Genomic DNA, 27,184 nt, shown 5'->3' with positions numbered 1-27,184 from the left:
ACAGGACATAGATGCACCAGGATGTCATGGTTAAGGGCTTCCTTATGCCCGCAGTCCTCTGCTGTTTTCCATTAATTTTCACATTTTTATGGCCTGACATTTAGTGGTGACCACATTAGCCTCATATGTAGTCTCACAATTTCTCAGTCAGTCCCAGATTGAAATAAAGGAGTAATTTGTACATCCACAGGAAGACTGTATTTGCATAGAGATAGCATGCACGTAGATTCTCAAAGACATATAAGAAGGGCTGCCTAGCTATAGCTTGTTCATTGTACTTAGGAAGCAAAATCTGAGTGTTTTCACCATGACATGGACTCTACTATTCCTTGCCTTCCTTCATCACTTAACAGGTGAACGGGTTTAAGCAATTATTGGACTGGAATTGTTTGTTTCTTGGGATGTTTGGTCCCTAGTTTTTACTGTGGATGGAATGACCTTGTTCTAACTGATTTTTATTATTTTCTTCTTATAGGGTCATGTGCCCAGTTTGTGCTTACTCAGCCAAACTCTGTGTCTACGTCTCTAGGAAGCAAAGTCAAACTGTCTTGCAAGCGCAGCACTGGTAACATTGGAAGCAGCTTTGTGCACTGGTACCAGCAGCATGAGGGAAGGTCTCCCACCACTATGATTTATAATGATGATAACAGACCGGATGGAGTTCCTGATAGGTTCTCTGGCTCCATTGACAGCTCTTCCAACTCAGCCTTCCTGACAATCAATAATGTGCAGACTGAAGATGAAGCTGACTACTTCTGTCTGTCTTACACTGGAGGTATTAATCACAGTGATGTGAACCATGGAGGAAGTAAGACAAAATCTCCCCAGAGCACCAGCTGTGAAATCTATTGTGAAAAGAACTATGGCTGTTTCATGTCTTCAGTAAAAACATTGCGACTGGCAATTTGTGTCAGACTTTTTTGCACATCTGAAATCTTTAGAATCTCATCATCTCTGACCATGAGTCATTTGCATATTTTTATTTTTTCCCTCCATTTTGGCATCACTAACTTTCCATAGTGCTAAATGTATCTGCAATATGGGAAAGAACACACTTGGGAAAATCAACTCAGATAATAAATAAGTTATTAAGAACACTGTGGTTTTGACTCTTATTGGAATCACTGTGATTCCAGCCCCTACCAAAATGGGGTTTTGTACCAGGATGGAATTAATGTATTCCTGCTTCTATGTGCCTGGATATCAAGGCAACCATTTTGACTTGAAATTGAATGACAATGTTTCTGATCCCTGCATGAATGAGGCTGTACGCAGCTATACCTTAGCATTGTAGGAGGCCGGAAAAGGCCACAGGTGAAGACATAACCTCATTTGGAGTTGATAGCCCAATATTAAAGGGGTCATAAAAAGAAGCTGAGTATTAACCCCATGAAGTGAGCCTATTGATGAAGCCTGGTTGCAGCAGAAGACCCCAGCATATTGGAGATGCCTCTACTGTGGACTTACAACCAAGAACAGCAGAAGCAGTGGAGTGAAGTCAACCAGATTCTTTAATGTTGCAGAAGTTAGAGCTGGAGAAGTGAACCAAGCACTTTGAGGGAGTCAAGAAGATCCTGTGTGGATTCCAGACATTAGAAAAGGAAGCTTGGAAGCTGAAGTTGCCACGGAGACCTCAAGATGTTAGAAGTGAATGAGCCCATGGATACTTACTGAGGAAAGCTGATAACAGGGAGTATAATGAGCCCAAGAGAAAGAAGTGTGTTAGAGTCATCAAAGCAGAAAGAAGTTTGAAGATGTGAAGAGTTCTTTGACACTAGCCATGAAAATGCAGAGTTTGGAATTGGCACACATTAGACTTTTGGTGTGCTTTTGTTCAGTATTTTCTCACTATTTTGTAATTGTAAAGTATATCCTGGGGTTTTGAAGGTATGTCATTTGATTTTTGACAGTTAAGTGATTAGAAGAATTAAACAGACTAAGAGAAGTCATGAGCCAAATGGACTTAACAGATATTTATAGAACATTCTATCCTAAAGCAAAAGGATATAACTTCTTCTCAGCTCCTCATGGTACTTTCTCCAAAATTGACCATATATTTGGTCAAAAAACGGGCCTCAACAGGTACAGAAAGATAGAAACAATCCCATGCGTGCTATCGGACCACCACGGCCTAAAACTGGTCTTCAATAACAATAAGGGAAGAATGCCCACATATACGTGGAAGTTGAACAATGCTCTACTCAATGATAACCTGGTCAAGGAAGAAATAAAGAAAGAAATTAAAGACTTTTTAGAATTTAATGAAAATGAAGGTACAACATACCCAAACTTATGAGACACAATGAAAGCTGTGCTAAGAGGAAAACTCATAGCGCTGAGTGCCTGCAGAAAGAAGCAGGAGAGAGCATATTTCAGCAGTTTGACAGCACATCTAAAAGCTCTAGAACAAAAAGAAGCAAATACACCCAGGAGGAGTAGAAGGCAGGAAATAATCAAACTCAGAGCTGAAATCAACCAAGTAGAAACAAAAAGGACCATAGAAAGAATCAACAGAACCAAAAGTTGGTTCTTTGAGAAAATCAACAAGATAGATAAACCCTTAGCCAGACTAATGAGAGGACACAGAGAGTGTGTCCAAATTAACAAAATCAGAAATGAAAAGGTAGACATAACTACAGAATCAGAGGAAGTTTAAAAAAATCATCAGATCTTACTATAAAAGCCTATATTCAACAAAACTTGAAAATCTTCAGGAAATGGACAATTTCCTAGACAGATACCAGGTACCGAAGTTAAATCAGGAACAGATAAACCAGTTAAACAACCCCATAACTCCTAAGGAAATAGAAGCAATCATTAAAGGTCTCCCAACCAAAAAAAGCCCAGGTCCAGACGGGTTTAGTGCAGAATTCTATCAGACCTTCATAGAAGACCTCATACCAATATTATCCAAACTATTCCACAAAATTGAAACAGATGGAGCACTACCGAATTCCTTCTATGAAGCCACAATTACTCTTATACCTAAACCACACAAAGACCCAACAAAGAAAGAGAACTTCAGACCAATTTCCCTTATGAATATCGATGCAAAAATACTCAATAAAATTCTGGCAAACCCAGTAGCAAACCACTGAACTGAGAATAGGACCCCCGTTGAAGGAATCAGAGAAAGAACTGGAAGAGCTCGAAAAGGGGCTCGAGACCCCTTATGAACAACAATGCCAAGCAACTAGAGCTTCCAGGGACTAAGCCACTACCTAAAGACTATAGATGGACTGACCATGGACTCTGACCTCATAGGTAGCAATGAATATCCTAGTAACTTCACCAGTGTAAGTGAAAGCCCTAGGTCCTGCTAAGAGTGAACCCCCAGTGAACGTGATTGTTCGGGGGAGGACGGCAATGGGGGGAGGTTGGGGAGGGGAACACCCATAAAGAAGGGGAGGGGGAGGGATTAGGGGGATCTTTGCCCCGAAACCAGGAAAGGGAATAACATTCGAAATATAAATAAGAAATACTCAAGTTAATAAAAAAAAAGAAAAAATTCTGGCAAACCGAATCCAAGAGTACATCAAAACAATCATCCACCATGATCAAGTAGGCTTCATCCCAGGCATGCAGGGATGGTTTAATATACGGAAAACCATCAACGTGATCCATTATATAAACAAACTGAAAGAACAAAACCACATGATCATTTCATTAGATGGTGAGAAAGCATTTGACAAAATTCAACACCCCTTCATGATAAAAGTCCTGGAAAGAATAGGAATTCAAGGACCATACCTAAACATAGTAAAAGCCAGATACAGCAAACCAGTGGCTAACATTAAACTAAATGGAGAGAAACTTGAAGCAATCCCACTAAAATCAGGGACTAGACAAGGCTGCCCCCTCTCTCCCTACTTATTCAATATAGTTCTTGAAGTTCTAGCCAGAGCAATCAGACAACAAAAAGGAGGTCAAGGGATACAGATCGGAAAAGAAGAAGTCAAAATATCACTATTTGCAGATGATATGATAGTATATTTAAGTGATCCCAAAAGTTCCACCAGAGAACTACTAAGCTGATAAGCTGATAAACAACTTCAGCAAAGTGGCTGGGTATAAAATTAACTCAAATAAATCAGTAGCCTTCCTCTACACAAAAGAGAAACAAGCGGAGAAAGAAATTAGGGAAACGACACCCTTCATAATAGACCCAAGTAATATAAAGTACCTCGGTGTGACTTTAACCAAGCAAGTAAAAGATTTGTACAATAAGAACTTCAAGACACTGAAGAAAGAAATTGAAGAAGACCTCAGAAGATGGAAAGATCTCCCATGCTCATGGATTGGCAGGATTAATATAGTAAAAATGGCCATTCTACCAAAAGCGATCTACAGATTCAATGCAATCCCCATCAAAATACCAATCCAATTCTTCAAAGAGTTAGACAGAACAATTTGCAAATTCATCTGGAATAAAAAAAAAACCAAGACAGCTAAAACTATCCTCAACAAAAAAGGACTTCAGGGGAATCACTATCCTGAACTCAAGCAGTATTACAGAGCAATAGTGATAAAACTGCATGGTATTGGTACAGAGACAGACAGATAGACCAATGGAACAGAATTGAAGACCCAGAAATGAACCCACACACCTATGGGCACTTGATTTTTGACAAAGGAGCCAAAAACCATCCAATGGAAAAAAAGATAGCATTTTCAGCAAATGGTGCTGGTTCAACTGGAGGTCAACATGTAGAAGAATGCAGATCGATCCATGCTTATCACCCTATACAAAGCTTAAGTCCAAGTGGATCAAGGACCTCCACATCAAACCAGATACACTCAAACTAGTAGAAGAAAAACTAGGGCTGCATCTTGAACACATGGAACTGGAAAAAATTTCCTGAACAAAACACCAATGGCTTATGCTCTAAGATCAAGAATCGACAAATGGAATCTCATAAAACTACAAAGCTTCTGTAAGGCAAAGGACACTGTGGTTAGGACAAAATGGCAACCAACAGATTGGGAAAAGATCTTTACCAATCCTACAACAGATAGAGGCCTTATATCCAAAATATACAAAGAACTCAAGAGGTTAGACCGTAGGGAGACAAATAACCCTATTAAAAAATGGGGTTCAGAGCTAAACAAACATTCACAGCTGAGGAATGCCGAATGGCTGAGAAACACCTAAAGAAATGTTCAACATCTTTAGTCATAAGGAAATGCAAATCAAAAAACCCTGAGATTTCACCTCACACCAGTGAGAATGGCTAAGATCAAAAACTCAGGTGACAGCAAATGCTGGCGAGGATGCAGAGAAAGAGGAACACTCCTCCATTGTTGGTGGGATTAAGGACTGGTACAACCATTCTGGAAATCAGTCTGGAGGTTCCTCAGAAAATTGGACATTGAACTGCCTGAGGATCCAGCTATATCTCTCCTGGGCATATACCCACAAGATGCCCCAACATATAAAAAAGACACATACTCCACTATGTTCATCGCAGCCTTATTTATAATAGCCAGAAGCTGGAAAGAACCCAGATGCGCTTCAACAGAGGAATGGATACAGAAAATGTGGTACATCTACACAATGGAATATTACTCAGCTATCAAAAACAATGACTTTATGAAATTCGTAGGCAAATGGTTGGAACTGGAAAATATCATCCTGAGGGAGGTAACCCAATCACAGAAAAACACACATGGTATGCACTCATTGATAAGTGGCTATTAGCTCAAATGCTTGAATTACCCTAGATGCCTACAACAAATGAAACTCAAGACAGATGATCAAAATGTGAATGCTTCACTCCTTCTTTAAAAGGGGAACAAGAATACCCTTGGCAGGGAATAGAGAGGCAAAGATTAAAACAGACACAGAAGGAACACCCATTCAGAGCCTGCCCCACATGTGGCTCATACATATACAGCCATCCAATTAGACAAGATGGATGAAGCAAAGAAGTGCAGGCCAACAGGAGCCGGATGTAGATCGCTCCTGAGAGACACAGCCAGAATACAGCAAATACAGAGGCGAATGACAGCAGCAAACCACTGAACTGAGAATAGGACCCCCGTTGAAGGAATCAGAGAAAGAACTGGAAGAGCTCGAAGGGGCTCGAGACCCCATATGTACAACAATACCAAGCAACCAGAGCTTGCAGGGACTAAGCCACTACCTAAAGACTATACATGGACTGACCCTGGACTCTGACCTCATAGGTAGCAATGAATATCCTAGTAAGAGCACCAGTGGAAGGGGAAGCCCTGGGTCCTGCTAAGACTGAACCCCCAGTGAACTAGATTGTTGGGGGGAGGGCGGCAATTGGGGGGAGGATGGGGAGGGGAACACCAATAAAGAAGGAGAGGGGGAGGGATTAGGGGGATCTTTGCCCGGAAACCGGGAAAGGGAATAACACTCGAAATGTATATAAGAAATACTCAAATTAATTTAAAAAAATAAAATAAAAAATAAATAAATAATAAAAAATAAATAAATAAATAAATAAAAGAGTTCTCTGGTGGAATTTATGGGATCACTTACGTATACTATCATATCATCTGCAAATATGGATATTTTGACTTCTTCCATTCTATTTTGTATCCCATTGCCTTTCTTTTGTTCTCTGATTGCTCTGGTTAGGACTTCAAGTCCTATGTTTAATAGGTTGGGAAAGAGTGGGCAATCTTATCTAGTACCGGATCTTAGTAGGATTGCTTCAATATTCTCTCTACTTAGTTTGATGTTGGCTACTGGTTTTCTGCATATTCCTTTTACTATGTTTATGTATAGGCCTTGATTTCCTGAACTTATTAAGATTTTTAATATGAAGAGGCATTGAATTTTGTCAAGTGCTTTCTCACCATCTAATGAGATGATCATGTGATTTTCTTCTTTGAGTTTGTTTATAAAGCAGATTGCACTGATGAATTTTTGTGTATTGAACCATCTTTGCATCACTGGGATCAAGCCTACTTCATAATGATGGATGATTATTTTGATGTGTCCTTGGATTTGGTTTGTGAGAATTTTACTGAGGTTTTTGTATCACTATTCATAACTGAAATTTGTCTAACATTCTCCTTCTTTTATGGTATTTGTGTTGTTTACATATAAGCTTAATTGAGGCTTCATAGAAGGGATTGGATAGTACTCCTTCTGTTTCTATTTTGTGGAATACTTTTAAGAGTATTGGTATTAGGTCTTCTTTGAAGGTCTGTTAGAATTCTGCTCTAAACCCATCTGGTCCTGGGGTTTTTGGGGTTCAGAAACTTTTGATGAGTGCTCCAGGTTCATGTGTAGTGAAGGATGGCCATGTGTTATTGTGGATCAATTTGAAGAGAAGCCCTTTGTCCTGCCAAAGCTCGATGCCCCAGTGTAGGGGAATGTCAGAGTCGGGAGGTGGAGAGTGGTGAGTGGTTGGGTGGGGGAACACCCTCATAGAAGAAGGAGGGGGATGGGATAGAGGGTTTATGGATGGAAAACTGGAAAAGGAGATAACAGGAAATGTAAAAAATATCCAATTTTAAAAAAGAACACATTAAATAAAAAAAAAACACAAGCCACAGGGCCTTGAAACTTGACCTCTTTTTTTTCCCCACCCTTTTCTTCCCTTGAGCTGGTAGAATGAGTAGTCCGTACTTTAGATGGTAGGGTCATTTTTTGCTTGTTCATAAATGACCTAATAGAGTTGTGTGTCTTTCTAGATTAGAAGACTCAAGAACTAATTTTCTCAGTAAACTTAAATGTAACCAGGATGTAGTAATCTGGCAAAGCTGAGCTGTTACAGTCTAGGCTGGCCACAAAAAAAAATACTTAGCTGTCTCTTTAAAAATAATAACTGGGATTTCTGGAATCAATGGACTTTCAAAGCAGCTTCTACCTCCATTTCTCTTTACTCTGTTAGTCATGGATGCGAGTCATAAGGCCTTTAGAGGGAGGATTCTCAAAGGTTTGTCACAGACTCACTGCTGACCTGCCCTTTCTTTCTGGCCCAAATTGCAGTAAAAGGAGAAACAATTTCTACATCTCTGCTATTCATGAGACGCTTTCCTCTCAGCTGACAAGAGGGCCTCTTTGTACTAACCAATTTAAATGAGCATCTCATCCCTGGCTCTTGTGCCGAAACCTGGAACACATCAGCTCCAAGCATCATGCCCAGGTCCATGTCAATTAATTAGCATACCCAAAACATAACACAAGATAAGGGTCTAGTTTTCTGCCAAAGACACTGCAATTGAAATAAATAAAGACTATAGCAAACTGGGAGATATGCTTATTCTTCTCTAAATGACATATTTTTTCTCACCTCAAAAAAGATTTTAGGAAAATTATGTAAGTATGTGGCATATTGAGAGGTGGGGGGCTCTGGCACAGGGGCCTCTCCAGGGTGATCTAGTGATCTCTGGCCCAGCTAAGTGTGTGGGTTTGAGTGAGGTGGAGAGAACTCAGGCAGGGAGGTGGGACTGCTTACCCTCCCTCAGCTGGTGGTTCTGCTCCTTTCTTTCCTGTTGCTTTGGTTTCCCAGCCAGGCTGACCCAGCAGAAGAATGCATAGCCCTGATGGGTGCAGGGGAGCTTCTGGTAGTCACTGGGGGAGAGCAGATCTCTTCCCACAAGCGACAGTATTGTTACAGCTCTAATGACAGAAGCTTTCAGACAATGGAAAAATCCCTGCACACCTTTAATTCTGAACACAATACTTAAATACAGTTTTTTTGGTGGGTGAATGTCTGACAGAAGCTACTTCTTATTGGTTCAATGAGAGCTTGGGAAGACCTCATCTGCATATTTGGGAGTGTGGTCCTGTTTCTATGACTGATGAGTATGAAGTGTCCTTATCTTTTTTGATAGTATTTGGTTGAAAGTCGATTTTATTCGATATTAGAATGGCTACTCCAACTTGTTTCTTGGGACCATTTGCCTGGAAAATTGTTCCAGCCCTTTACTCTGTGGTAGTTTCTGTCTTTGTCACTGAGGTGTGTTATTTCTATACAGCAAAGTGCTAGATCCTGTTTTCGTATCCAGTTTGTTAGTATATGTCTTTTTATTGGGAAATTGAGTCCATTGATGTTAAGAGGTATTAAGGAAGAGTGATTGCTGTTTCTTGTTAAATAACAGAGTGCTGTTAGAGGTACAATTACGTTTGTGTGTCTCTATTCTTTTGGGTTTGTTGCTAGAAGATTACTTTCTTGTTTTTCCTAGGGTGTATTTTCCCTCCTTGTGTTGGAATTTTCCATCTATTATCCTTTGTAGTGCTAGATTTGTGGAAAAATATTGTGTAAATTGGATTTTGTCATGGAATATCTTAGTTTCTTGATCTATGTTAATTGAGAGTTTTGCTGGATATAGTAGCTTAGTCTGGCATTTGTGTTCTCTTAGTGTCTGTATGACATCTTTCAAGGATCTTCTACTTTTCATAGTTTCTTTTGAGACATCTGGGGTAATTCTTTTATGTCTGCCTTTATATGTTACTTGACCTTTTTTCCTCCCCTACATTAGTCTTTCTTTGTTTTGTGCATTTGGTGTTTTGAAGATTATGTGATGGGATGAATTTCTTTATCATTCAATCAATATTTCTGGAGAATTCTCATGCCCATTAGAGGGCAGTGCTGATCTGGCCTTGAGATGACAGAGCACCTGGCAAGTCCAAGTCATTGAGAAACCACTACTTTTTTTTTCCACACACTTGCACACGATCAATGCCATGGAGGGCTACTTTTGTTCTTTCCTGCTCCTTGGTGCCATAGGCCCTCATGAGTAGTGAACTCATAACTAGATTCTTAATTCCTCCTTAATTCCAAAGGAGTATTGGACAGGAGAAATATATTTTCCAACAAAAGCATGCAGTATTTTCATGGACAGTATCTACATAGCATTGAAAATATACTCAAAAATAAATATTTTAATTTTAATAATGTAGTCTCGGGATATAAATGTTGATATCTTCTTCTCTATTGAAAGGTTCCCACAGTGCTACACATCCTCAACTGTTAGACAAAGGCTTCTTTTAGGATGAAGATTTCACCAGCTACATTGTCACCATTTCTTCAGAACTAATGTATAGAAACCAGATGATAAAGTATTTATTGACTATGTTAGTATTGTGTGTGTGTGCGTGTGTGTGCGTGTGTGTGTGTGTGTGTGTGTGTGTGTGTGTGTGTGTGTTTGCAAGCACATACATGAATCTGGGTATTTCAGGAGGCCAGAAAATGACATCCAATCCTGTCAAGGTGTAATTACAGGATGCTGGATGCTCTGAGCTGTCTGAGAAGGATACTAAGAACTAAACTCATATCCTCTGCAGAAATAGCAAGCATTCTTATATGCTGAGACTGACTCTTAAGTCCAATGCTCTAATAAATTCTTACCTCAAAATGACCAAAATCATAACTTCCAGACTCCTACAGTAAAATAAGAGTATGCCTCTCAAATAAGGTATTGATTCTCTATGTAAAAGTGAAATGAGTTACACACAGTTTTATTTACAAATTTATGTTAAGGAATAATTGATGTTTCAATCAGAATACTGGTGGGGGACATGTAAGTTCCGAAGTGTTCTTACTGTTGCCAGAGGGAGAACTAGTATTTATATCCCAGACAACAGAACAAAGTTGCACTGAGGCGTCATGGTTAAGGACTTCCTTATGCCCTGAGTCTGCTGCTGTTTTCCATTCATTTTCACATTTTTATGACATGCCATTTGGAGGAGACCACATTATCCCCATATGTAGTCTCACAATTTCTCAGTCAGTCCCAGTTTGAAATAAAGGAGTAATTTGTACATCCACAGGAAGACTGTATTTGCATGGAGCCAGCATGCACGTAGAATCTCAGAGACATATAAGAAGGGTGGCCTAGCTACAGTTTGTTCATTGTACTTAGGAGGCAAAATCTGAGTGTTTTCACCATGACCTGGACTCTACTATTCCTTGCCTTCCTTCATCACTTAACAGGTGGATGGGTTGAAGGAATTATTGGACTGTAATTATGTGTTGTTTGGGAGGTTTTTCCCCTCATTTTGACTGTGGATAGAATGACCTTGTTCTAACTGATTTTTATTATTTCTTCTTACAGGGTCATGTGCCCAGGTTGTGCTTACTCAGCCAAACTCAGTGTCTACGTCTCTAGGAAGCACAGTCAAACTGTCTTGCAAGCGCAGCACTGGTAACATTGGAAGCTACTATGTGCACTGGTACCAGCAGCATGACGGAAGATCTCCCACCACTATGATTTATAAGTATGATAAGAGACCAGATGGAGTTCCTGATAGGTTCTCTGGGTCCACTGACAGCTCTTCCAACTCAGCCTTCCTGACAATCAATAATGTGCAAACTGAAGATGAAGCTATCTACTACTGTCATTCTTTTGATAGTAGTAATAATCACAGTGATGTGAACCGTAGAGGAAGTAAGACAAAATCTCCCCAGAGCATCAACTGTCAAATCAATTGTGAAAAGAACTACAGTTGTTTCATGTCCTCAGTAAAAGACTTGGGGTTGTCGAGTCCTTTAGGTTCACTGCAAGTTCTAGAGTCTATCCATTTATGGATGACTGACCTCCTTTTACATTTTGTTCAAAACATGGTGTGTAAATGGTTGAAAACAGGAATTTTAAAGGCAATACTACTAGCAATGTTCTGTCAGACTTCTTTACACATGTGAGGACTTCAGCATCATCTCTGGCCATGAGCCATTTGCATATTTTCATTTTTCCCTCCATTGTGGCATCACTAACTTTCTATAATGCCAAATGTATCTGCAATATGGGAAGCAACACACTTGGGAAAATCAACTGTGATCATGAATAAGCTACTAAGAAGACTGTGGTTTTGACTCTCACTGGAGCCACTATGATTCCAGCCTCTACTAAAGTGGAGTTGTGTACCAGGATGGTATTAATGGTGATTCCTGCTTTTATGTGCCTAGATACTAAAGCAAACATTGTGGCTTGGAATTGAGTGACAATGTTTCTGATTCCTGCATGAATGAGACTGTATGGAGCTGCAGTTTGGCAGTGTAAGAGGCCAGAAAAAGCTGCAGGTGAAGACACAACCTCAATTGGAGTTGATTGCCCAATATTAAAGGGGTCATGAAAAGAAGCTGAGCATTAACACCACGAAGATAGCCTATAAGAGACTATTGATGAAGCCTAGTTGCAGCAGTAGACCCCAGTGTATTGGAGATGCCTGGACTGTGAAATGACAACCAAGAACAGCAGAAGCAGTGTAGTAAAGTCAACCAGATCCTAGAATGCTGCAGAAGTCAGACCTGGAGAAGTGAACCAAGTCCTTTGAAGGAGTCCAGAAGATTCTGTGTAGATTCCAGACATTGGAAAAGGAAGCGGTAAAGACAAAATTGCCACGGAGACCCCAAGATATTAGAGGTACATGAGCCATTGGATACTTACTGAAGAAAGATGATAACAGGGAGTCTAATGGGCCCAAGAGAAAGAAGTGTGTTAGAGTCATCAAAGCAGAAAGAAGTTTGAAGATCTGAAGATTTCTTTTTAAAGATATGTGATTTGATTTTTGACATTTAAGTGATTACATGGGTCTCAGAAGAGACTTTGAACTTTAGACTTTTAACATTGTTGAGACTGTTAAAGACTAAGGGGACATTTGAACTTAGACTAAATTTATTTTGCATTGTGCTATGGCTGAGTAGTGCCCCAATAGACTGATGTGCTTGAACAAGCCTATGTGAACTGGGGAGTAGAATGTGGTAGTTCAAATGTGCTTAGCCCATGGATTGGCACAATTAGGAGGTATGGCCTAGCTGGGGGGATTGTGTCACTGTGGGCTTTGAGACCCTCCTACAATTACCTGAAATTCAGTCTAGTGCTTGCCTTAAGATCAAGATGTAGAAAGTACAGCCTACCTCACTCCATCCCTGCCTGGACAGTATGATGTTTCCCACATTGATAATAATGTACTGAAACTTTGAACCTGTGGACCAATTCCAGTTAAATGCTCTCCTTTATACGAGATCCCTTGGTCATGGTATCTCTTCACAACAACAGAAATACAAATTAAGACAGAGGGCTTTCCCTGAGTCTGTTGTCCTCCTGGGAATACTAACTGGTCTGGCCAAATGGAGAAGTAAACCAAGCCCTTTGAAGGAGTCCAGGATATTCTGTGTAGATCACAGACATTGAAAAAGGGATGTGTGGAAAGGGGATGGAATATATGCTCAGTGCTGCAAAGACCGGAGATGCTATGATGGGTTATTTACACAGGAGACCCCTCTTCTTAGAGGCATAAGTATGAGGTTTTATTTCCCTTGGTATCTGTCTACAACTCCTAAGTGAAACAGTAGCACTGAATTCAAGTGTCTATTTTGGTGAGAGGGTCATATTCTAATGAAGACAAAGCATGGGTTATCCAACACTATAAAAGACCCAACTGTGGACTTACAATGTGCAACATTAATCAAAATCATGCAACCTCCTAGTTTTTCTCATATGCAGAATCTAGTCAATAATGTCTGAATTTACACATATATGGGTTCAGTACATCATTAACAAAAATGAATAAGAAAGGCCAAATGTACAGGGAAGTGAGAAGACAAAGAGTGAACATGAGGTTTAAAACAAGACAAAGTTGAAATGTTTTTCCAGTCTAATTCTGTGACAGAATTTTTTGTTTGGATAACGGACAGGTACATAAAATATATTTCATATTGAACAAGATTTCATTCAAAGTTTCTACGCTGACAATATAGAAGTTCCTTGAGTTTGTCTCATATCAAATAAAGAAAGCAAGCTGCTCTTCATCCACAAGTATGTCATTTGTGAAAAACTATGTGAAATCTGGCTGGAGGCTGTGTGGTCTTTCCATCTTATTTAGGTTGACGCCACTTAAAGACGTGCATTTGTGTGATCTAGCTTCTTCAAGAAGAAACCTGAAGGAAATGAATGAATTTATATGTAAATAAAAGACTGGTTTAGTCTGCAGAGATAAGCTAGCAGAGAGAAAATCCTTTTTACTTTTTTATCTCTAGTAAAATTTGAGCTGTCTGTAGATGTCTGGAAAGCAAACACAGATCTTTTAGAATTTCTTCTAGCAGCTATCCAAAGAAAGTTGTTTGAAGTGTGAACACAGCTCTCTTGAATGATTTCTATCAGCTACCCTGAGAGAACTGCTCCAAGAACTAACACAGCTTTTTTACAATTTATCCTGGCTTGATTATTTTGGACAGAAACACAAGAATTACTTTCAGATAACCCAAGAATTTTGTTTCTAGCAGAGTTTCTGACTTTGATCAGAAAACTCTGATCAATATATATTGCTTCATATCCCAGGTTTATGAGAACATGCAATTCATCTGTCTTCCACCTTAGTCTACAAAAATCTGGGAATCCTGACACAGACCAAATATCTGGGCATTGGTCTGGATTTATTTCTTCAGACATGTTCCATATATGAAACCTACACTTACATTATTAAAAATATGTAAAAAAAATTGCTAAAATACATTTATTTGGGTGGTTATATCTCTAGGTGATAAAGCTAGTGATTATCTTTCTGGAGGACCTTAGGCTCAATTGCCAGAATAAGTAAATAAATATAGCCCCAAATTTCTCCATAGGATATTCTCAAAAACCATATAAGAGGTAAAGAATGAGAGTTTTGACTTTGTACATATGTATACTTGTCTCCATACAACATTTCAACAGCTGCTTCTGTCACCGGGGAAATTCACAGCAACATACATATTGATTAGATCTATATCTGACAGTGCAACTCTTCTAAAGGCCGAGAACCAGGTCATAGTAGAAATAAGCAAAAGAATCTAATCTTCCCAATGTAGACAGATTCTCTTTTCATTCTTGGTTTCAATTCCAATTTTATTTTATAAAAAAGATATGCAAGTTCAGAAGGAAACACCAAATGATCCCCTTGCTTTTATTGAGTCTCCATTATACTCGACTTTACATCATTTTATGAGGCAAATCCGTTTCCCTTCCTTTTTCCTTAACCCTTCCCGTTCCCCTTCCCCATCTGATACTCCTATTTTGGTATCCATATTCCTCATTCCACCAAATTTCTATTGTGCCCTCCATCAAGTGAGATTCACGCATCCGTTTAGTCTCTACCTCCACACATAACAGTTATGGGATGAATATATATATATATATATTTGTTAGCATGGTTTTAGGAGATCATACTCACATATATGTGATCTTTCCAGGTCTGACTTACCTCATTCATCATGACTTATTTGTAGCCTCATCCATTGGCCATCAAGTTTCAGGATTCCAGTGTTTGGATATTTTACATATGTACATTTCAAATGATATCCCCTTCTCCCTTTAACCTGCTTCTATGAAGATGCTTCCACTCCTACCCACCCACTGCCACCTCCATACCCTGGCATTCCCCTACAATGGGTTAAGGAGCCTTCACAGGAGTTCCAAACATAGCCATGTAGCAAATACCAGGGCACTTTTCTTCCAGATTCCCACCAGCCAACACTCCGTTGGCTCCATTTAGACATTCACAGCTCAAGGGTGCAAGAACCAGGAGTGAGGTGAATAAAAGAATCAGAATAAGAGTACACGCACGCACTGTGAATCTCTCCCAGAGTCTTTGAGTTGGAATTATTTCATCTGCTGCTCTCTCCTCACAACCTTATCACTTTCTTGATGGTACTGTTTAACATGACTTGTGGCAGAATAGCAGCTCAGGTTCTCAAGGGTGAGGTCATACTCTACGCTGCTCAATCAAAGTGAATTTGGGGGCTGACTGAGTTTCCTACCATGTCTCTGTAGAGAAGTATTACTTACTGTGGAAGGTGGCTGTGGAATGGGACTTAGGTCAGGGCTAATTCCAAGATTTTTTCTAGTTGTAGGTTAGGTATATAAGCTTGAGTAGAGGTCATTTTGAATCCTAAAGGAGAGACCCCAAGTTATATAACTGAACTGTTGATAGTTGTTTAGGGAATTTTCATGTTCATTTCACAGAATGAAAAAAAGAATTGAATGACTTGGTAAAACAAACCAACTTGTGGAGGTGAAAATATCAGCTTTACATTTTCAGGATGAGAGAAGACTGAAAGTGTGTTAAGCACATGCTGGATTGGGTTCTTTACAGTACCCCCTGAGTGCACCCTTTTCACTATCATTTCTTTGTTGATAGGTATCAACTAAGGCCCTTGTGCCTTTAGCTATTTTCCCTCATGAATTTTCTAGAAAAAGGAAACAAACGCTCTGGAAGCTTGCTTTCACTTTCCTTGCCTATCTATGTTCCTTTAACCCTGCTCAATTCTTTCCCTTAAAGAAAGTATTTTATCCCTCAACATTTCTGAAGAATGTTCTTGCCCATTAGAGGGCAGTGCTGGTCTGGTCTTGAGATAAACGAGCACCTGGCAAGTCCAAGTCATTGAAAAATCACTATTTTCTTCCACAAACTTGCACAAGTATCAATGTAATGAAGGGCTACAAATACTTCCCTGCTCCTTGGTCCCATAGGCCACATGAGTAGTGAACTCACAACTAGACTTCATAGTTTCTCCTTAATTCGGACACGAGAAATATGTTCTCCAACAAAAGCATGTACTATTTTCATGGACAGTATCCAGATAGCATTGAAAAAAATACTCAAAAAGTAAATATTTTTAATTTTGATAAAGTAGTCTTGGGATATAAATGTTGATATCTTCTTGTCTACTGAATGGTTCCCACAGTGCTACGTATCCTCAACTGTTAGACAGAAGCATCCTTTAGGATGAAGATTTCACCAGCTATGTTTTCACCATTTCTTCAGAACTAATATGTAGAAAGCAGATGATAAACTATATATTGACCATATTAGTAGTGTGTATGCATGTATGTGTGTATGTGTGTGTGTGTGTGTGTGTGTGTGTGTGTGTGTGTGTTTGCAAGCACATAAATGAATATGGGTATTTGAGGAGGCCAGAAAATGACATCCAATCCTGTCGAGGTGTAATTACAGGATGCTGGATGCTCTGAGCTGTCTGAGAAGGATACTAAGAACTAAACTCATATCCTCTGCAGAAACAGCAAGCATTCTTATATGCTGAGACTGACTCTTAACTCCAATTCTCTAATAAATTCTTACCTAAAAATGACCAAAATTATAACTTCCAGACTCCTACAATAAAAAAAGAGTATGCCTCTCACACCTGGTATTGATTCTCTATGTAAAAGTAAAATGAGTTACCCAATGTTTTATTTGATATTTACAAAATTATATTAAGGAATAATTGATGGTTCAATCAGAATATTGGTAAGGGACATGTAAGTTCCTAAGTGTTCTCACTGTTGTCAGAGGGAGACCTAGTATTCATATACCAGACAACAGGGCATCGTTGCACTGGTATGTCATGGCTAAGGACTTCCTTATGCCCCCAGTCCTCTGCTGTTTTCCATTATTTTTCACATTATGGCCTGCCATTTAGTGGAGACCACATTAGCCTCATATGTAGTCTCACAATTTCTTTTTCAGTCCCAGTTTGAAATAAAGGAGTAATTTGTACATCCACAGGAAGACTGTATTTGCATAGAGCCAGCATGCACATAGAATCTCAGAGACATATAAGAAGGGCTGCCTAGCTATAGCTTGTTCATTGTACTTAGGAAGCAAAATCTGAGTGTTTTCACCATGACATGGACTCTACTATTCCTTGTCTTCCTTCATCACTTAACAGGTGAATGGGTTTAAGCAATTATTGGATTGTAATTGTTTGTTGCTTGGGATGTTTGGCCTCTAGTTTTTACTGTGGATGGAATGACCTTCTTCTAACTGATTTTTATTATTTTCTTCTTATAGGGTCATGTGCCCAGGTTGTGCTTACTCAGCCAAACTCTGTGTCTACATCTCTAAGAAGCACAGTCAAACTGTCTTGCAAACTCAGCTCTGGTAACATTGGAAACAACTATGTGCACTGGTACCAGCAGCATGAGGGAAGATCTCCCACCACTATGATTTACAATGATGATAAGAGACCGGATGGAGTTCCTGATAGGTTCTCTGGCTCCATTGACAGCTCTTCCAACTCAGCCTTCCTGACAATCAATAATGTGCAGACTGAAGATGAAGCTGACTACTACTGTCACTCTTACAGTAGTGGTATTAATCACAGTGATGTGAACCATGGAGGAAGTAAGACAAAATCTCCCCAGAGCACCATCTGCAAAATCTATTGTGAAAAGAATGATTGCTGTTTCAGGTCCTCAGTAAAACACTTGAGGTTGCCAAGTCATATAGTCCTTTAGTTCATTGCAAGATTCTACATTCTATCCACTTCTGGATCACTGACCTCCTTTACAGTTTGATTCAAAATATGTGGTGTAAATGGTTGAAAACAGGAATTTTAAAAGGCAATAATACTAGCAATTTGTGTCAGACTTCTTTACTCATGTGAGGTCTTCAGCATCATCTCTGGCCATGAGTCATTTGCATATATTCATTTTGGAATCACTAAATTTCTATAGTGCTAAATGTATCTTCAATATAGGAAACAACACACTTGTGAAAATCAACTGTGATAATAAATAAGCTACTAAGAAGACTATAGCTTTGATTCTTACTGGAGGCACTATGATTCCAGCCCCTATTAAAACGGGTTTATGTACCAGGATGGTATTAATGGCTATTCCTCCTTCTGTGTGCCAGGATAACAAGGCAAGTACTGTGACTTGAAACTGAATGACAACGTTTCTGACCTCTGCATGAATGAGGTTGTAGGCAGGTATAGTTTGGCAGTATAAGAAGTCAGAAAAAGCTGCAATAGAAAACACAACTTCAACTGGAGTTGATATCCATATTAAGGGGTCACAAAAAGAAGCTGAGTATTAACACCATGAAGAGAGCATATAAGAGACTATTGATGAAGCCTATTGCAGCAAAAGAGCCCAGCATATTGGAGATGCCTGTACTGTGGAATGACCACTAAGAACAGCAGAAGCGGTGTAGTGAAGTCAACCAGATCCTTGAATGCTGAAGAAGTCAGACCTGGAGAAATGAACCAAGTCCTTAGAAGGAGTCCAGGAGATCCTGTGTGGATTCCAGACATTAGAAAAGGAAGCTGTGAGACTCAAATTGCCACAGAGGCCCCAAGATGTTCGAGGCGAATGAGTCATCGGATACCTACTGAGGAAATCTGCTAACAGACAGTATAATGAGAACAACAGAAAGAAGTGTGTTAGAGTCATGAAAGCAGAAAGAAATTTGAATATCTTAAGAGTTCTTTGACACTAGACATGAAAATGCAGACTTTGGAGTTGGCACACACTAGACTTTTGGTCTGCTTTTGTGCAGTATTTTCTCACTATGACATTTTGTAATTGTAATGTACATCCTGGGGTTTTGAAGGTATGGGATTTGATTTTTGACAGTTAAGTGACTAGATGAATTTCAGAAGTGACTGTGAACTTTAGACTTTTAACATCGTTGAGACTGTTAGAGACTTAGGGGACTTTTGAACTTGGACTAAAAGTATTTTGCATTGTGCTATTGTTAAGTAGTATCCCAATAGATTGATGTGCTTGAACAAGACTCTGGGGACCAGGGAGTAGAGTGTGGTAGTTCAAATGTGCTTAGCTCAGGGAGGGGTACAGTTAGGAGGTATGGACTAGCTGGAGGAATTGTGTCACTGTTGTCTTTGTGACCCTCCTACAATTACCTGATATCCACTCTCCTGCCTGCCTTAAGATCAAGATGTAGAACTTTCAGCCCATCTAATAAGATTTGCCTGCTACGTGAACAAGTGTGATTTTGTACAATGAGTGTAATTATCCAGACAAGACTAGGGGCTATTGTTCAGATTAGGGACTCAAAAAGTTTAGGAGAGCATCTTGCAGATATTGTGTACAGGTTACAAGAGGCACTGAACTGCCAGTTTCAACACGTTGGAATCAGTGAAGCTCCAGAAAAAGAACAGATTTTAGATGGAGCCACAACTGAGGTAGGGAAGATTTTTGCCTCAATCAAAATAGGAAAATTAAGGACTGAATAAATGCTACAAGGTATCTAGCAACTGTTTCCAAATGAGCAGTGGTCCCCAGGCCTCTTTAACACCTCACTTTAAGACAAATGAATCTTTGAACCCAAAAACTGATTGTTGAAATGTCTAATACAGGATCAGTTTGCAAAACAGGGCCCAAACAAAACTCACAATGTCAAGTGGAAAAACATCTTTATTGGATTACAATAAATGTAAAAAAGGAATTCAAATGGACTTCAGGTTGTAATTTTAAATCACTGAGGATGGACAGACTTTAAATTTCCAAGAGTCAACACCCAGCCCTGAAATTAAGGGGAAACACAAAAATACTCTGACCATTACATGGGGACCCACTGTCTGAGTTAGGGTTTTACGGCTGTGAGCAGAAACCATGATCAATGCAAGTTGTATAAAGGACAACATTTAATTGGGACTGGTTTACAGGTTCACAGATTCAGTCCATCATCATCAAGGCAGGAGCATGGCAGCATCCGGGCAGGAATGGTGCAGGAGGAGCTGAGTTCTACATCTTCCTGAAGGAAGCCAGGAACACACTGAGCATTCTCAGGCAGCTAGGAGGAAGGTCTTCAAACCCATCCCCACAGTTGCACACTTCCTCCAATAAGGCCAGACCTTCTAATAGCGCCATTCCCTTGACCAAGCATACACAAACTATCACATTCCAATCCCTGACCTCCAAAAGGCTTGTTCAAACACATGAGCCTATAGAGGCCATACCTAAACATAGTATAATAAAAAAGTACATTTATTCCAACTTCTAAAGTCCCCAAAGTCTATAGCAGTAGCAACAATATTAAAAGTCCAAAGTTCAAAGTCACTTCTGAGATCCATCCAATCACTAACCTGTAATCCCTGAATTAAGACAAGCAGCCAGCTGGGCAAACTCCAAACTCTACTGTCTCCATGTCTGATGTCAAAGTGGTCTTCAGATCTTCAACTCCTTTTTCATCTTTGGTCACTGCAACACACTTCTTTCTCCTGAGCTGGTTCCACTCCGGTAGCAGCTTTCCTCGATAGATAAGCCGTGGCTCTGGCATCTTTAACATCTTTGGGTCTCCAAGGCAGCTTGTTTCAATGTCTTGGTCCTCCAAAGGGCTGGCTTCACTACTCCAGCACTTTCCTCTGTAGCACTCAGGTTGATCCACTTCACTGCCTCAGCTGTTCTTGGTGTTCATCCCAGGGTACTAGCATCTCCAAAATATTGGGATCTTCCACTGTAACTAGGCTTCACCAGTAGCCTCTCACAGGCTCTCTTCATGGTGCCAAGCCTCAAATCCTTTGCATGACTCCTTCAGTCCTAGGCCATCAATTGCAACTGAGGCTACACCTTCACCTATGGCCTTCTATGGCCTCTTACACTGTCCTGCCTCAGCTGCTCTTCATGATCCCCTCATGCCTTCAAAGCCAGTAACACCTGGGTGACTCTTACACATTACCAAATACAGCTGCATGAAGTATAAACTTGGATATTCTAGAACACAACTTCTTTGTGCTCTCAGGAAACACTTCCCAGAAGATTTCACCTCAGTGAGGCTGATCTCTTTCTTAGCTCCAGCTAAGCAGCATCAATTGTCCCAGGAGTCTCCTTCACCTCTTGGATATAAAACCAGAGCCACTTGGTTGAAGAAGCCTAGTTCTGCTGCTTGCAGGAGCTTGAACATAGCCCCTCGTTCTATTACATTGTCACTGGCTTCCTCTTTTCTAACTCTTTCACTGTTTAACCTAGGCTGCCCTGGATCTTGCTCTGTAGCTTGACCTTGCACTCAGATATCTGCTTGTTTTTGCCTCTGAGGATTAAAGGTTTGTACTAAGTTGCCTGGAGCTAACTTACCTGGGTGGGACCTTGCCCCAAGGTCATTACTTCCTTAATTTAATTTAATATCCTGAACACATGATTCAGTTCAATTTCATTTCTTGGTGTCCTTTTAATACTTCAACCATATATTTTGGGTGTTTTTTCCTTTTGTAACTTCCCTTTTTTCATTAAAATTCTCTTCATAAAAGTGAATTTTAGTACCACACAACAGAATTTATACAAGACTGTTTTGAGAGTTCCTTTTTCAAAGTAATTAATCTAAATCTCTTCACCTTAACTCTTTGGACAAGGGCAAAGAGCAGCCACATTTTCCCCCTTAGTACCACAAAAACAGTATTTAGGCCACATACTAAAATTCTTCTTCACTGAACCATCTTGGGCCAGGTCCAAAGAGTACAAATCACTCTTATGCAATGAAGTCTTCCATATCCCTACTAGGATAGCCCATTGAGCCCCAATTTAATGCATTCCACTGCTTCTCACTCTCAAAATCCCAAAATCCACATTCTTCCAAACAAAGGCATGATCAGGTCTATCACAGCCTATCCCCACTTCCTGGTACAAACTTCTGTCTTAGTTAGGCTTTCATTGCTGTGAAGAGACACTATGTATCAATGCAAGTTTTATAAAGGACATTTAATTTGGGCTGGCTTACATGTTCAGAGGTTCAGTCCATTATCGTCAAGGCAGGAGCATGGCAGCATCCAGGCAGGCATGGTACAGGAGGAGCTGAGTTCTACATCTTCACCTGAAGGAAGTTAGGAACAGAATGAGCATCCCCAGGCAGCTAGGAGGAGAGTCTCCAAGTCCACCCCTATAGTGACACACATCCTCCAACAAGGCCACAGCTTCTAATAGTGCCACTCCCTTGGTGAACCATCACACCCACCAAGTAAGAATGAGAGACAAAATAGTTGTCACCATATTGGATGCATATTGACATGGATGAGTAAATCCATGCTTAAAGAAGGAGGAAGTTTCCATCTCCTGGAATCTCCACCTGGGTCCAATAATCAAGAGCATTGATGAACAGTCACCATCTTGGCAATCCTCTTGACTGGTGATATGGGCAGACAATTAAGTCAACTCATGGATAATTGCCCCCATAATTTTGCTAGAACTCCCAAGTAATTTGTGAAGAACAGATACTTTGGATGACGTAGATTCAGTGTTCACAAAGAAATTAAGCTATTATCATGAAATGAAAAAGGGAATGAAAGGCTAATCCAAATCTAATGGATGCTGATAATAAGGAGCAGCCCTTCTCCATAAATCTATCTTGGAACTTTAACATCCCAAATATGGTAGATCAGTGACCATTTGCATGGGGAAAATATCAGGCAACATCTAGTTAGAGATGGGACGTATTGAACCATCTACTAGCACATTAAGTTTTCCAGTTTTGGTTATGATTGAAAACACCAGGTAAATTCAGATTTCTCCATGCTTTAAGAGCAATTAAGGCATCTATACAGGCTACAAGAACTATACACCTTAGCCTTTCTGCTCTCTCAGTCATTATCAATGCCTATTACATAACTATTGACAAAGGACTTCATTTTTCCATGCCTCTGCACCTTCATGGCAAACAGAGATAGATTTTCTCAACTCCAGCTGAGAACAATAGGCATCTAGAGCAGAGATATCCCTGACGTGAGCTCCCACAGGGCAAAATCATTGTCCAACAATTTGTCAATTAATGTATGTGAGGCATTAAAAGCAATAGTAATGACTGTTAGATTGTTCCTTACAAACTTTCTAATTGGATATCATAATGCAGACCATTTCAAAGTTTGCTGACAAAAATTTCAGAAGCCCTACTTGACAAAGGAATATAAAAAGCAGCTGAACAGATACAACGTCATGAGCCTTATATGTTTTCCTGGCACAGTATAAATAGTAAGACAATAAAAGCATAAATGGTGCAATTTGAATTTGTAAGTTCCCATATCTTTACTAACCATAGAGACCTTCATGGGAAACCTTTCCTTCCCACTACCATTGGCTAATTAAGGTCTCTTTTTGCCCTTTGGCAAGGTGCAAAGAGAACCAAGGGACTATTGACTAATACAGAAGAACCTCAGAAAAGTACAAAAATGTACAATGCAAGCTTAAACCATATTATTATGCATAGCTACATTTCAAATAACAAGCTCCCAGGGCTTGGGTTACCAATATGAGCTATCTACTAGCCTCCTGTCTATTGGATACATTTAGCATACTCCACTATACCTGTGCTTACCATGTTCATAGATGGTATCTTTGCATTAGCTCTCAGAATTCTTATGGCCTCTCAGTTATATTTGGAAAAGACCTGGGTCAAATTGAACATCTTATATTCCAGGACCTATCAGCTTGTAATTTCTCCTTTAATTTCACAATGCAAACCTTTCTGTTGAGTTTCCATAGTCAGATTGATAACAGTTATCCAGAGAACAAGGTTTTATCTATCTTGCCACAAATGTTAAACTTATGTATTGGATTGTGCAATGCCATCCCCATCTTGGATGCAGCTTCAGTTTTCACATCCAAGCAAATTCAGCAATGTTTTACACTTAATAGGATGATGCAATTCACAAGCGTACACTCCATCCTTTGATGGATCAGTTCAGCTTGGTAAATTTCTAAACATCCTGAAATCCACTTGTTTGAGACCATCAGGAACCTCCCATTATCTTTAGAATCAGTATGCTGCTAATATGGGAAAATCATCACCCATTCTCCATTAAAATCCTCCTTTAATCCTCCTCTGTGAAGAGTCTATAGATAATCCATAGAAGTTGAAGTTTAGTATGTGTTATTAAAATAAGCAACAGGAAAAGCATTTGAGTACCTGGCTGACACATCAATCCTTACAGATTGATAGACTGAAAAATAGAGAGACTGAAAATGAAAAAAAAAACTTGTAACAGAAAGAGGGGGGAAAAGACTCATCCCAGAGAGATAATATGCACTGGATATGTATGAAGTCCAGGTCCTAAAGGCAAAGAAGTCACTAGCATGGTTAACCTACACTAGCCCCTTCCCTGCCTGTCCTCCATTCCTTGGGGAATCATTAATCCTTTGTAACTCAGGCCTAAAACATGTCCCCAGAAGCATTTAAGATGAAACCTTAAACCCTATTCCTGCTTATTAGTGCTATTATTAGTGATAATTCTCAGGACTACACTCACTCTTTGTTGTGAGCCACAGTTAGAGCCCCTCCATTTCTGATGCTGGTTCCTTGGGACTTTTGAGCGCTGAATATCTACAGTCAAAACTCTTATGTAGATGAGTGCCACTCAGCAGTTAATTCATCTATGTCTTATCCTTGTTGTGGTTCTTTCCACCTTGAGTTCAATTTGGTTGGGTTTGCCTCCAAGAGGATGCTTGTCCCTACCACCCCAGTATGATTTTTATATCCTAGCCAAGCTGATCACAGGAGATTTTAAAATGAATACAGATAGAAGATCAAGGAGGCCAGTCCATAAAGTATTGAAGTCTACAACCCAGGCTGATGGGACAGAGGAAAACCTACTCAGGAAGAGTCCATGGCTGTTATCAATGGCATCTTTCCTATACAGTATTTAAATGCCTCCGCAATGCTCATTACAATCTCTCATCGAGAAATCTGCTATTCATGTGATGATTACAATCCCTACTGAGGAGCTGAGATAGTTACACTGAAGGATATCACAATTCCAAGGGTGTTTATGTACTCCAAACCCTTACAAGTGGTTCTGCTCCTAGCCTTCTAAGGTCAAACATTCATGGATATGTCTGAATGTGAACTCCCCCCTTACTTTCTGCAGGATACAATGTCTGAACAAGGGTGGCCACCCTGATCAGTTTGAGGCTTATTATGGTCCTGTTTAGATTTCAAAATCTTTGTGGTGATGCAGGAAGCTAATATTTATGACTACACGTATGAAGTAAACAATCCACAGCCTTTCAAGGAGGGCTTCCATTCTCTCAAAAGAAATCATTGAGGGCCTGCCATGAACCTTACCTATACAGATTCTGGCCATGTTCTTTTTCCTGTCATGTTTCTCAGACAATGCATGTTCTCTTAATTCTTCTGAGGTAAACTAGTCCCTTTCTTCAAGATGAAATCCTTATTATGCCAACACCTCATTAATATAATATCACCATCTACACATATGGCTTCCTGTCAATGCTAGAGAGGAATGGCAGGAGTTTTCCTTTCAATAACATCACCAATATATTAAAAGATATAAAAGAGATTTTGCTATATCAACCATAATAGCAGCTATAGTTTTGAGTTGATTGCCATAGCAGCAACAGCCACTGCTTCGATATCCCTGAAGAATTCTTTAAAAACATCAGCAGCCTTAAACAGGATGCCGAAGGCAAGAACAAAAGCTTTTGACACCCAACTCCAGGTTAATCTACTCCTCCAAGTAGAACTGCTTAACTTCCATCATTAAGACAGTATTATACAGGATGAGGTAAATGGTCTCTGGGAATTAGCTCAGGTAACATGCAACCCCCAATATAACTCTATTTGTCCCTCTCAATACCAAACGTATCCTTACTACTCCTCAGTCCTAAAGCTCAAAGACAATACCTTATTAGATTATGGAATCCCATATCCTTTACTCACCCTTTAACAAGTGTTACACCATGAAATTACACAAAATCAATGCAACAAGGTTATAGGGTTATGGGGATCCCACACCTGCTCCGTCACAGGGATCCCCCTTTCAGGGAGGAAGGACATGGGAAGTTAACCACACTTATCCCACTTACCTGGTGGATGTCAGGTTGTAGAGATGCCTCAGAATACCCCTAGGGGTTGGAGAAGTACAATTTCAGGCATGAGACAGCCAGAACTGGCTCAGGGATCCCCGGGTCTGAGGTGAGGCCTGAGCCATCTGGTTCTCAGGCTCTTGGGCATCCAGAAACCGCTGGAAGCCACAGAAGAGTTAAAGATGGAGGTGGGGGCGGGGGCTGTGAGCTGTATCTATCACAGGGTCAAGGGGGAAAGGAGAGGCGCCATGGCTGCTCCCACAGAAGAGTCTTTGACTTGATGGCAGTTGGCTTGAGCTTTGCTTAGTGGTAGTCCTGGCTGGGAGTGCAGAGAGGCCTTCTACAGGATATTAGATGGTGGCTGTATAGGCAAAGGCCTTCTCCTTGGCTCCCTATGATGGATTCTTGTGAAAAGAGGCAGTCCATGGTTTTAAGGCATTTATTGCCACGGCAGAAAGTGGATGAGTAAAACCATACCCTACTTCTCAGGGTGGGCCAGAGGTTAAATACTTTTTGCAGGGAGCAGTCTCTGGGAAGGAAATCTTATTGGCTAGGCCTCCATACCTTTATGTCTACCATCCCTTCAGGGTCACTACGGTTTCTAGTCTTACCAAAACCAGGAACAAGGCTGTCTTTCACAGTCCCTCATGAGGGTATGACTGATAGG

General features: G+C 40.0%; 3 gene segments (V, D, J or C); all 3 read left to right on the top strand.

The window, feature by feature from the left end:
- Positions 1 to 307: 307 nt before the first annotated feature.
- LOC116897851 lies at positions 308 to 1,020 on the top strand. The segment is given in 2 exon segments: positions 308 to 353; positions 476 to 1,020. Coding segments are annotated over 2 exon segments (591 nt in total).
- Positions 1,021 to 10,859: 9,839 nt separating this feature from the next.
- LOC116897849 lies at positions 10,860 to 16,113 on the top strand. The segment is given in 3 exon segments: positions 10,860 to 10,919; positions 11,041 to 11,373; positions 16,103 to 16,113. Coding segments are annotated over 3 exon segments (390 nt in total).
- A 1,472-nt stretch (positions 16,114 to 17,585) lies between these two features.
- Positions 17,586 to 25,736, top strand: LOC116897845. The segment is given in 3 exon segments: positions 17,586 to 17,633; positions 17,756 to 18,088; positions 25,624 to 25,736. Coding segments are annotated over 3 exon segments (492 nt in total).
- The last annotated feature ends 1,448 nt before the right edge of the window (positions 25,737 to 27,184 follow it).

Source organism: Rattus rattus, chromosome 4 (genome assembly GCF_011064425.1).
Source record: "Rattus rattus isolate New Zealand chromosome 4, Rrattus_CSIRO_v1, whole genome shotgun sequence".
Taxonomy (NCBI): Eukaryota; Metazoa; Chordata; class Mammalia; order Rodentia; family Muridae; genus Rattus; species Rattus rattus.
This window is presented reverse-complemented; position numbering and strand designations above follow the sequence as displayed.